Source organism: Gambusia affinis, linkage group LG02, assembly GCF_019740435.1.
Source record: "Gambusia affinis linkage group LG02, SWU_Gaff_1.0, whole genome shotgun sequence".
Taxonomy (NCBI): Eukaryota; Metazoa; Chordata; class Actinopteri; order Cyprinodontiformes; family Poeciliidae; genus Gambusia; species Gambusia affinis.
Genome location: NC_057869.1, coordinates 12,313,789 through 12,326,305, shown reverse-complemented (window position 1 = coordinate 12,326,305; position 12,517 = coordinate 12,313,789). Strand labels below are relative to the sequence as shown.

At 40.8% G+C, this 12,517-nt stretch overlaps 1 protein-coding gene across 7 annotated transcripts in view; it reads right to left on the bottom strand.

Annotated features, from left to right (window-relative positions):
• fam120b (family with sequence similarity 120B) overlaps window positions 1–12,517 on the bottom strand; it is a 55,766-nt gene that overhangs the window by 19,215 nt on the left and 24,034 nt on the right. For 2 of the 7 annotated variants that reach the window (XR_006372553.1, XM_044136263.1), the window contains exons 3-11: window positions 4,534–4,665; window positions 3,726–3,916; window positions 3,520–3,653; window positions 3,287–3,409; window positions 2,905–3,096; window positions 1,551–1,815; window positions 1,261–1,444; window positions 1,009–1,110; window positions 705–877 (exon numbers count right to left, since the gene is read on the bottom strand). Coding sequence is in view for 6 of the 7 variants with exons in the window: in XM_044136263.1 (XP_043992198.1) it covers window positions 705–877; window positions 1,009–1,110; window positions 1,261–1,444; window positions 1,551–1,815; window positions 2,905–3,096; window positions 3,287–3,409; window positions 3,520–3,653; window positions 3,726–3,916; window positions 4,534–4,663 (1,494 nt within the window). In the remaining variant the exon portion in view is untranslated. The other 5 variants (XM_044136276.1, XM_044136297.1, XM_044136286.1 and 2 more) reach the window with 5 other exon arrangements.

Here is a 12,517-nt window from a genome sequence, read left to right as displayed (position 1 = left end):
TACAGGGGACCCATTATGTAAAATTCACATTTTGGATGTTTTTATATTTCCATTTTGGTTTCTACTGCTTCTAAAAACAGACCAAGCACTTTAAAAAAAACACCCAGCTATTTTTGGGAAGTAGGTTAATGTTTTTTAATGTCTGACAAACCTCCAGACTGTTACGTCATATTTGACAGGAACTGCACCGTTGCCTAGAAACTTCAGCTGAGCCCAGCCTGTCACCTAGCAACCCAAGATGAGCTCCAGCACATTTGGTCAGCTGGTTTTACCGCTATATGAGCTGCATAATGGCTGCTGGAAGAGACAAGTGTTTTGTTGTTGACTTACCATCCAGAAAACACTCGCTGCATTCTTGCTGGTTGTGCAGGAGGCTCCACTTCTGCTTTTCAAATATGTACGGTAGTATAATTGTGCATCTCTTTGCAGTCATTTTCATGTGTCAGTGTAAACATTGAGTTGGGGGTGGAGGGGTGGCCATCAGTGACTAATTTGGATTTAAAGTGACAAGACACCCTAAAACAGCTCAAAATAGGCAGAACCGAGCAGACTACAATATCATTATCTCAGAATAATGTTGTGCATAAAATGTAACAAACGTCCTGTATCACTCATTGACTGATGCTAATCTATTCAGGAAATCCCCTTTAAGATGAACAGAACAAACGCAGTGTTTTATCATCAGTGAAGCAAGATGCCGGTACCTGAAGGACGATGTATGTGACGAGACAAAGAGCCGCCAGGAGAGAGTCTCCAATCTCTCCATGCAAGTCAGAATAGTGAAGGCAGTCAAAGACTGTAAGGAAGGCTGCAAGGCGAAGAGCAGAAACCTCAGGACCAGAGCTAAACCATAACAGGTCCTGACTGGGTTGACCACCTACAAATTAAGACAGAAGAGAACACAATACGAGATAGATGCAACACACCATTTAAAAGATAACAGATGTTTTTGCTTTTAGGCCGTTTTCAGACAGTCGTTTCCAGTAAATAAGTAGGAGTGAAGCGTACTGGGGATGTTAATGGGGACAGGATGGACCGTGTCAGCTTCTTTCAAAGGGTTTCCGGGGAAGACGAACCATTCCCTGATGGCTGGAGCATCCACAGAGCTGCCTGAGAACACAGAAAATTACATGCCTCACCCAAATTTACTGTTTGGTGACATCAAACCATTCTTCTCCAGATGCAGCTTAAAGTGCATTCAGTGTCTTCGGCGCATTTTTATGAATCCACTGAAACCTTTATGTGTTTTTGCTTTCGTACCATCTTTTCCTAGCAGCAGCAGCAAACCATAGATGCGCTGTCTGCACGGCTTGTAGACGAGGGCCTGAGGCAGCAGTTCCTCGTCCTCTTCGTCCTCCAGAGAGTTGCTGCATTCGGTGACTCCAGCGCACACAACACTGTAAACCATGAAACCCTCCGCCGCTACATGTTTCTCTCTACATGCCTGCGGAAAACCACACAGCAAAAATATTTAGCTCTTCTGGCATCCAGTATGTTACAAGCTGTAGGGAGATTTACATCTAAAACGCACATTATGAATCATAACATACCTTTAAAATCTCAGGACTAACGTATTTCTCAAAGGCAGAGGGCGGAACAGAAATGTCAACCAGTTCATAATCTTTGTGTCCAGGAAGTAAGTAGGAGCAGATTCCCTTCTTCAGTAGCTCTCTTTGTGAAGATGCTACGTTCAGGGAATGTGGGATAAGTCCAGTTTCTTCCTCTGCAGAAGCAGACAAAGAGCTCACAAACTGGGCTACAGCCAGGAATACCTCGCCCTGAGGAGGACCAGAATACGGTGCCGGATTTGTTCTCCTGTGAACGATAAAGATCTTAGTTCGTTTCAAACATCACCAACAAATTTATATTCATCACTCAACTGTCTCCAGAAAATCACAAGTGAATGAACAGCTTCCTACATTTGTTAAGTGTAAATTACCAGAGTTAGTTAGTAACTAGTTTAATTTACTTGAGTAATTTTTGGACAAAAATTACTTTTAGGAGTATTTTTACTACACAGTACTTTTTACTATAAAGTATAGCTCCTCTCACTTGAGAATAATTTCTGAATTCTCTACTTGCTGTGAGTGAGAAGCTCATTAAACCCAAACTTAACTAGACAAAGACACAGGCGTGGATGTTTTTTAAAGTTTTATAAGTTCTATATTGAAAGAAACTGATTTGGATTTTTTTCTCTTTTGCCTGATTTTGTTATTTTGTAAGTTTTTCATTTTGGTCCTTAAAATGTCAACATTTCCTCTTAACTTTATATTTTGATCTGTCTGATTATGTAAATTTTAAATATTAAATGATTGATGTTTTGATAAGTTACTAGGTACTTTTTACCAAATACTTTTTTACTCTTTTATTTTTATTTTTTTGCTCTGTATCATTTATTTGTTTATCAGGAGATCATACATACATTGATATTACATACATTTTGCAAAGCTTACATGACTTCTCCGATTTTTTGTTTTCTTTTTTACACACAGTTTTTTTTCCCCTTCCCTCTTTCCTTGTCTTTCCCCGTAGCGAACATAAATATACTTTTTTACTCTTGAGTAATTTCTTGGACGGCTACTTCTTACTTTCACCCGAATAAAAATATGTCGAAGCAGAGTTGCTCTTACTTGCTATTCTACTCCTGCAAATCACTTTATTTCTATTGATATTTTAGTTATTTATGTTGTAGTTCAGTAACTGCAATTACAATTTTTTATAACTTTTATACTTTTTCAAAAGGTTCATATATGTTATACATATGAACCAATATTGACTGCATTCCTCTCTGTTAAATAGGTAAGTAAATAAAAATAACTTTAAATGAAATAACTAGATTTATTTTCATTTAAATTGAATACAAAGACATTTTTTCACAGTACATTACAGGTTTGCGACTGATACCTGTATGCTGCCACAGCACTGCTCCTGATGTGCTGCATGAGCTCCTCTGAAACCACATCATTACCCAGCAGACAGGCCAGCAGGGGCAGCCGGGTCACACTCAGCCCCAGGTTTCTGCAGAGCCTCTGCCGGTCATACATGACCGTCGTTAGGCCATTTATTCGCAGCTTTGCCACGGACAAGTAGGGGGCACTTAAGAGATGAGATAAAACTACGTGTTCAGATCAGTTTGTCCACGTTTTGCATCACTTATTATTATCATCTTCGTGTAAGATCAGCATGTAGTCCAACACAGTAATTTAGGCTGCACCTGCCATTTTGCAGCCATTACAAAGCACTTTTAAAATCCAGCTACACCATTGTAATCATTTTTTTTACAAACCTGTCATATATGATGAAGTCTGTGTCTTGTCCCAGAATCCCCATGCTGCCATGGCAACAAGCATAGCTGGCAATTTCATAGTCCGCCTCTCTCACTGAGCAGAACACGTCCTGACCCAGTGACCTGTGGACCAAACTGCACCTAATCAAACTCCATCCAACAAAACTCTGTATTCTCCGCCTTTAAGAATTCAACTAAAAAGCTGCATCATCTTCAGTCAGGGAAACGCTAACCTGAGAGCTAAAGGAGTGAATGTTGCCAGAGCGGATGGCAGACAAGAGAGCTGTTGACCCGGCTGTTCTCCATGTTGCTTAATGTGGTTGAATATTTTTACAATATCCTTGTTCACCCTGAGTCGCCTTTTCACCTATGAAAACACAAGCAGGACATGTTTGCTATGACTAATAAACGGAGCGAATAAATCTGTGTGTCTCCTCACCCACTCTGGTCTCTTCTGCTCTTCCACGACTCCATCGAAGAAAAAAACCAACTTGATGCCTGCAGAGGTAAAAGCCTCCACCCATTTCTTCAGGACCTCCATGTACTCCGTCCACTGGCCTCCACACACCCAGTTCATTCGTGAGTACCAGTGGGAGAGGCAGGACATGCCGTCAACAACAAGTGTGGGACCTGCACAACAACAAAACAGGAAAATAAAACAAAGTGCAAAACCAAAGTAAAGTCCAGCAGGGAAGAAATGTTTGGCTGGATAAGTGCATGATTTGGAAAAACATTTATTCAATAATAGTTAACATTATAAGACATCCCTATCTAAATGTCAGAAGTTCATTTTTTCTTCTTTATTAAGAAATAAATACCATAAACTAGTGTGAGCCAGAAAAAGCCTAATGAGTGGTTAAATAATTATTTCCCTTGCTTCCATGCATAACCAGTATTTTTATTGGAATGTTTCTTATTTGTTTCTACAAACAAGTCAAAAGCTGGTGGATGTAAATTAGGATTTTTGACAAAACAATGTTACTTTCAGCGACAGATTAATTTAAAACCTGGCATATCTCAGTGAGATTTGCATTGCATGGACTAAACTAAAACAAGTAACAAACAGGAGAGAAAGTGTCCACCTTAACAGTATGTAAAGGTTATGTTTGGAAGAAATATTTAAAGCGTAGACTTGACACATATTCAGAGAGATGCATCACCCCTCGCAGTTTTTATTAGTGAAAAAAAGGTCAAAATAGTTTCAGCATTACGGTACAACGCCACAGTGAAAAACAGAGAAACTCAGCTGGTGATGTTAGAAGAGCAGCGCTGCTGGTTTCTGGTGACATGCTGTCTGGCCATGTCTCTCAGGCTCACTGTAACACACGCCTCTGGACAACATCGCTCCACGAAGCTCTGCAGACCTTTTACACCCATTTCTGCACAGCGCAAACAAACACATCCATAAAGCAGATGAATAAATATGTCCACTGAATAGGTCAAAACTTTACTGAATAGCGTTATAATAACATTATTGTTGCTGATATCTTATTTATATCAAGTTTTTGTACCCGAAGCATGCGTATCTCTGCTGCTGCTGTCACAACAGATAGTAGGGCAGTTTACTCACATAAAAATACTGATATTTTTATTTTTACCAGTCACAGAACTGTTCACAACTGCGAGTCACGTCTTTACAACAGGAATATTTAATTATCTGCTGTCGCCAATAGGTTAAACTTACTACGAAACCTCTGGGTGATTATCAGGGGGGTTTTGTCGGTGCGCTGTTTACAAGACGAAAATTCAAATTACTTCCGGTGGTGCGCGCGTGACGTCATCGCGCTCCATTCCAAGGCGCGGAACTAACCTGCAGTTTCGAATCAAAACGTAGGTACGTTTCTGGAACGGTTTAATTTATTTCTTTGTACATAATGTGTTCGAATATTAAATATTTTCTTGAAAAGTATCTGCATTCATTTAAAAACAAAACAACAACAAAAAACTTCTTTCATCTCAGAGGGAAATTAAATGTTGTTGTAACTCAAAGTTTGCAGTTTTCTTCAAAGAGTTACTGGAAGAGTTACTGGAGATGTTGGTGACCGAAGGCAGGTATCTCCTGTAGGTATCCGTATCACAGGGAATCTGAAGAAGCCTCTGACTGAAGACAATCTATTGTAGTCTCTTGAAGAGCACCTGGTTTTAATTTTTAATTTACACAATAAAGAGTTGCTAAGTTGGTGTTGTTAAGTCCCTGGGTCTCAGGGTGCTACCCCAAGAAATAAGAGACTACATTCCCCATAGTAGACTTTTATAGAAGATTTGCTGAATCTTCATCAAACTCTGAAGGACTCTGCTCTGTCTTTTCTTGTAGATGTCCTTACTGTTGCACCTCTAGTCCAGCCTGTTGCCCTGGTTAACAGGTATTTACAATCCTGGACCTTTATTCCCAAGATGGAAATAGTACTTGACCTAAACTGACAGATTTGGAATGTAAATAGAAGCACATTCTGGCATTTATATATTCTAAATCAGGGCTCTGAATAGCCTGTCCTCGACTGCAACTATCCTGCAACTCTTGAAAACTACAAACAAACAAAGGCTGAAAGTACTTCCTTGCCATGTCATTTGTACCATGTTATAAGTGAAATAATCTGCCAATGGAACTAGTACATTTTCATCAATATTAAGGAATTAATAGCTTAAAACCTTCCCAACACTTATTTCTACCTTCCCAACACTTATTTCTGCCTGAAACGTTACTTCTGAGTTAGATTTGTTTGCACAAGAAGCTGGACCAAAAATACTTAGTAAGATTTTGTGTTTTTGCAGTGTAATAGTCATTTTTAATTCTGTTGTTAATTTTTTTTCCACAGACAAAAATTGAAATCATCCTGCAGAAATCCAAGTTTAAATTACACTACAATAGATTCACATATATTCAACTGTGGAAAAAAATTAAGAGACCACTTAAAATGATCAGTTTCTCTGATTTTACTCTTTATAGGTATACATTTGAGTAAAATGAAGATTGTTATTTTATTCTATAAATTACTGACAACATGTCTTTGAAAATCCAAGCAAAAGTTTTGTTTTTATTTGCAGAAAATGAGAAATGGTCAAAATATCAAAGATGCAGAGCTTTCAGACGTCAAATAAAGCAAAGAAAACAAGTTCATGTTAATTTAGAAACAACAATACTAATGTTTTAACTCAGGAAGAGTTCAGAAACCAGTATTTGGTGGAATAGGCAGGAGGTTTTCATTGTGGTTGCAGTGGGCTCTGAATTATTTCTCTGTCGTCTCCAATGATCCACTTAACTATTGGGCCAAACTAGTGCATAACTCCTGCACAATAAATAAAGTCTTCTGTATAAACCGAAATGTTTATGGAAGTTTTTAGTTATTTCTTGCACCGAATTTCAATGTTTAATGTTTAAAAGTACATCTTTGTGAAATAATATGTCCAAAACAGAAGGTTAATGAAAATGCAGGCTTTTAGAAAACATAACCGAGGTTGCCAGTGCTCTGGTTCTACCGTAATTACAAATACACTTTCTAAAATGTCATGAATGAGAATGAACCATTGTAGTTTTGTGGGTTCAGTCAGACCTCATAATACCTCTCCAGGCAAGAGTAAGTAAGGGTCTAATTGCACTCAAAGTGAATGGGAGGGGGGTGGTCCTCCTCTCTGGAGTCACAAGCTATTAGGTCTACCTTCCCAACACAAAGCAGCCCCATCCCGTCCATTCTATTGTCCGCACTGAGCAATAATAAGGAAGGGAACATATGCTGGCAGTCAGTCCAGCTGTCAGCATCTGTTGTTTCTCAGCCAGATGCTCCATGGGCTGAGTGGACAATCCTCCCAAACAACCAGTATTCTTCTCAAACACTTTATCCAAGGAAGGAGGAGCAGCGCTGTAAATTTTGGTCACAAACAAGAGAGAGAGGAAGCAGCAGGACTCCTCCTCCTCTCAGTTTTAGGATTGGACATTTCTAAGTTTGGGTGAAACTGAACTGAAACTTTTAATTCATTCATGAGGCAAGAAGAGAAATAAATTTGCATGACATTTTTTTCTTGAAATAATATAACATTAGAGAACCAATGCATTCTTAATTTTGTTTAATTAAAGTAGACTAGAGCTGGCAGACGTTCCTATTTAAAATATAAGAGCTAATCCATTTTTCAGTTTGATAATGTAGTAAAATGTGTTAAATCTGCAGTATGTAACTTTTATAAAATGTATGTTTTTTTACATATTTATTGAAACCGTTACTTTGTCGTGACATGTTGGTACAAAACAGATAATCAGTGAAAAATGAACTCTTCTGTCTTCTCCCAGTGCAAACTCTAAGCAACCAATCAGACCCAGGAGGAGGTTCTTAGCGCTGTCAATCAACTCTGTGTGGCGCTACTCCTCTTTCTTGCTTCCTCCCTTGTTCTCTGCTACATTGCAGCTTGCATAGCATGTTATGGATGTTCATGCTAATTAGCATAGCCACCAATATTGGTTTTCCTGTAACTGTAACCTGTTTCCCCACCACATTTAGCAGCCAATACATGAGGATGATTGACAACATTAAGACCCTCCTCCCTGCTGTTACTGGTTGTTTTTGGTTGGGATCAGTGCATTTCATCAGACAGCAAGAGTAGCTCAGGGAGAGATCGATCTTTTCACAGGTTTTCTGTCTCAAACTGTCAAAACATGCTGACAGTTTTACAAATATGTAAAAAAGAAAACATTCTTTATAAAAGTTACTGCAGCTTTAATGTTGAGTTTTATCAAAACTCCAGCCTATAAACAAACACCTGCTCGTAAAATACGTGTTTGCTCCAGTGAACTGAACACCTGCTTTTGCACACATCTGCACGCATACATTCATACACAACCCCCACAAAGTGCTACACAGTGGCCAGTCCAGAGTGGGGCTTAAACTCTATAATCCTGCATCTCATTCTCATTTCTCATAGTTTGGGTCTGCTGCCTATTCACGTTAGATCTTTTCAGCTTCCTCCTCCTCCTACACTTGCTCTTCTTTCTCCTCTTCGATGGCATCCCCTTTGATTCCCGTCTCCCTGCAGCCCCCTGGCCCCCCACCTCTTCTCCTGTCCTGACCAAAGCTTGACTCGGGGGTAACAGAGGCAGATGTTCCAGGAGCACACGACTGCCCTCAGCCCCGCTGAAAGCCCCCACCCACCCCCAGCACCTCCCATTTGTACTGGATCAGCAGTTAACCCCCGGAAAGAATCGGCCATACAAGCACGCACACACTCGCACAAAGAGCGCTGCTGCCCAAATCTGTAAGAACTCAACAGTTGTCCGATTGAATGAGCAGCACACACAGATACGCAGTCACACACACCGAGGCCTGTCCAGATCCCCTCAGGTCTCCTGATAGCAGGAACACTGGGGGTCGGGCCTGGTGTCAGTGTCCAGCGTCTCTGCGGGCAGCTGGCCCGGCTAATCCAGCTGCTGGAGACCGCTGCTTCTCCAGCGAAAGGCCAAGGACTCCTGGAGGGCGGCGGGTCAGGCACCTCCAGGGGCAGCTTCTCTGTGATTTGTTCATAATCCAGGGGAGACAGATTTGTCTGGTTGTTTTTAGTTCATATCCAGTATTAAAATTCACGCTGATTTTTGATACTTTATTTTTTGGATTTTCAATTGCTGATCCATTAGATCAGTGGCGTCAGACTGACTGAAAAGGGCCAGTTGGAGCAAAATGTGTTGCTAAAACTTCCTATTAACAAACTGTTAAAATTTTCCACCTTTTCTGTGGATTCCAAAAGTACTTCTTAAAATTAAATAATATTTGCTCCGCAACTGCAAAAAACCTTAGAGGAAACAGAAGATTAATACTTTAAACTGAGGGTCTGTTTCTAGTTTCTAGTGCAAAAGTTATTAGTACACTTGAAATAAGAAAAACTAATTTACAAGTAATTTTTCAGCAAGAAATGTGAGTTTGTTTTAAGTCAGTAATTCCTTAATCTTGATGAAAAAGTTCTAGTTATAAGTGAAATAAACCATCTTAACTAATATATGTTTTTTACTGGTTTCTCGATTGGTGACTATCTGATGTTTTAATGACTTTATTTTTGTGTTTTAATGACGTGAAACATTTTGAACTTCCTTGAGGCTGAAATATGCTATACAAACAAACTTGATTAATTAATATGAGTTACAGTATGACACCACTGTTAAATAATTGTCCTCTATCTCTCTATCTATCTCTGTGCAGCATCCAGTCAGTTTTGAGAAGACTGGAACTGATGGTTAAATGAAGATTTATTAAACCCATTAACCACTGTAAGAGCTAGACAAGAACAAATAAAAGTTGTAACATCGGTACAATTTATTCAATAATGCAAGCAATAACTTAATTTTCATAAACATTTGAAATTACTCAAATAAACTTCAATCGCCTTGTTCCCTTATTGACTGAAACTAAAAATTTAGGTTACCTTTTATTCGTTTTTCAGTTTTCTTTTATTGCGGTAGAACTGTGTTCTGTTACCATAGCTACCTTAACTGGGAAGTTACCAAAATAAAAGCATTGACCCTGTGCAACTACGTCACTTAATCATTTGAAGAGCCATGATGGACGTTGGAAATGAGGGACGGGAGTATTGAACAGAGCGACTTAAGTTGTTTTCCAAAGTTGTTTTTGCCAGTTCATTCATGGCCTCTACTTGTTTGAATCGAGCTAATTGTCTGTGAACGTAACACACCTGGTTGGGGCTCATAGACAGCGGTACAGCTAGTTTAGAAACCGAGTCATACCTCCTCCCTCGTGATGTGTTGATCAAATTACCGACTTCACACCAGTCATGATTGACGTCACTATGTCATAAACAGCGTTTCCCCTTTCTATGTTTGATATTTTCCTAGCTATACTTTTAAAGTAGGCCTATATTAACGATGTTCACTGCTGATCCGCGGTTACGCCGAGGGCTGCCAGTCATTATGATTGACGGCTGCTCTCCGTCACCGCCATATCTTTTCTCATTAAAAGTTATAAAATAAAATGACACGTTTAGGTTTGCATCCTTGTCTGCACAAACAGACAAGGATGCAAACCTAAACGTGTCACAAACATCCTTGTGCATCCTTGCACCAGGATGCAAGGACGCACTCGTCATATATTGACGCATGTGAAGGTCCCTCACACGATGACGCGTGGGGTATCCCCTTCGCGTCAGTAATTGAGTTCAACTCTAAGCCTAACCGTAATCTTTACCCTAAACCTAACCAAATCGTGGGTTTTGCACGCTTAGGGAGCGGTTGAGAGAACCCTTCGCGTCAATAATTGACGGAAAACATGTGACGTTGAGGGAACCTTCCCAAATCGTCAACATGTGACGAGTTTGACAAACACACCCTGTGACCATTTTAAAAGTGAAATCAACTAAATCAAAGCAATATTTTGCCACCAGGTGTCTGTTTGTTGGCAGGCTTTAAAGGAGCTCATTGCTTTGACGTCCATCATGGCGGAGCGGTCTGAAGAGCGTGACGTCACAGTAGAACTTTAACACAATACCGTAGTTACAATTAACGAAAGTAACTACACTCAGTTGGCCTTTACAATCTATCAATGTAAAGCTCAACTGACATGACTGAATTTCCATGTCAGTTGAGCTTTACCTCCATTAGCAGTGATGCTAATCTAAAAGAGTATTCCTTCATGTAAACCAGAACCAGCGCTATGCTGAACCATGCAGTCCAGAGTCCTTTTGAACTTTGATTTCTACAGCTGACTGAAGCAAAGGCCATCACGCTATGTGCAACAATGTGCATGTGTGTGTGTAGCTGGTGTGATGGTGATGATGTGGAGGTTCCCACGATGGCCATCCATCCATTTCTTGGCACGCACATACACACACTCACAGGCCATATGGCCACCTCACAGCCCCTGCATGCCACCACTGTGATTTGGCTCTGGAGGCCAGCAGCTTCACCGGTGGCTTCTTCTTCTGCTGCTGCAGATCAGGCAGAGAAATAAAAACGATGGCACAGAAAATGATGAGTTATAGGAGCCAGTAGGCAGTCCGTGATGACCGAGGACATTTGGTGGCGGCTCGGTCGGTGTTGTGGTGTTTGGAGAGCAGATGGCCGGGGCTCGAGGAGGGGCGTGTCCTGTCCTCGCGACCCTTCACAAATCACAAGTTCTCCCCTGAGGGGCTCACGACTCGCCGTTCAATAGGAATCAATGGGAATTACTTCACCAGAGAAAGAGATGAATGGGCGGCGGGGCGCGAGACCTCTCCCTTTGTTGTTCCCGCTGAGCGAGCGCGCGCGTGCGCCGACAAACACGCGCTCACATGCAGCTATTCTGTCGTCTCACACGCGCGCACACACAGATAGACAACAGGAAAGCACTTCAATTAAACAATCAGACCTCCACTTAAACAATTTTTTACCCCGCCCGCACTCCCACTCACGCGCGTCCACGCATCTACATGCACGCACGCAAAAAAGAGGGATCAGAGGGGAGGAGTTTCTGCTGTTTCCTTAAGACACACAATCTCCTGACATAAATTATGTTTTGGGGGGGAGAAGTGTCGTCTTGATGTTGTTGAGCTGAGGGGGCTCATCTCACATGCCCTTCAGTCACGCTTTGCTGCCATAATCAGGAAATGTGCGCCACGTCATAGCGATGAGTGACTGATAGATACAGAGACCACAGAGGACCTCTGATAGTCGGGATGAGTTTGAATAAAAGCCTTCAAGACACAGATTTTACGGCATGCCAAACGAGCACCGGTGGCAGCAACACTGTGGGCTGAAATCAGAAATCCCGCAGCTCAGGGGGTAAATGTGGAAAAACTGAGGCAGGCAGGAACATAATGGTGTCAGCGCTTAAGGTTAAAGGCCTTCCAGTCAGGCAATCCACAGACACCAAAACAAAGTTACTGCTCAGTACCCAAACATTATACTCAAGGAAGCAAAGCCGGTCCAAACCTTTTTGAGGCCCAAAGCAGATTCTTATTTGGGGCCCCCATGCCAACATGTCAACACCAGATGATTTATTGTTGCTAAGCTACCGTGTGTCCTTGTTTGTCATTAACTTACATCACCCCAGTGTTATTTTAACCTTAGAGGAGTAGCAAACAAACCAAAACAAAACTTTGGTTTTGGAAAGCAGAGTGGAATTTAAGTGTGCCATATTATTTTATCTATTTGAAAGTTACATCAGCTGATAAACACCAAATTTACAGTTACCACGTTTGATATCTTCCCAAGAGTGGCAGCAGCAAAAAGGGAGCAACCTTTTATCATAAAAATGATAGAAATCG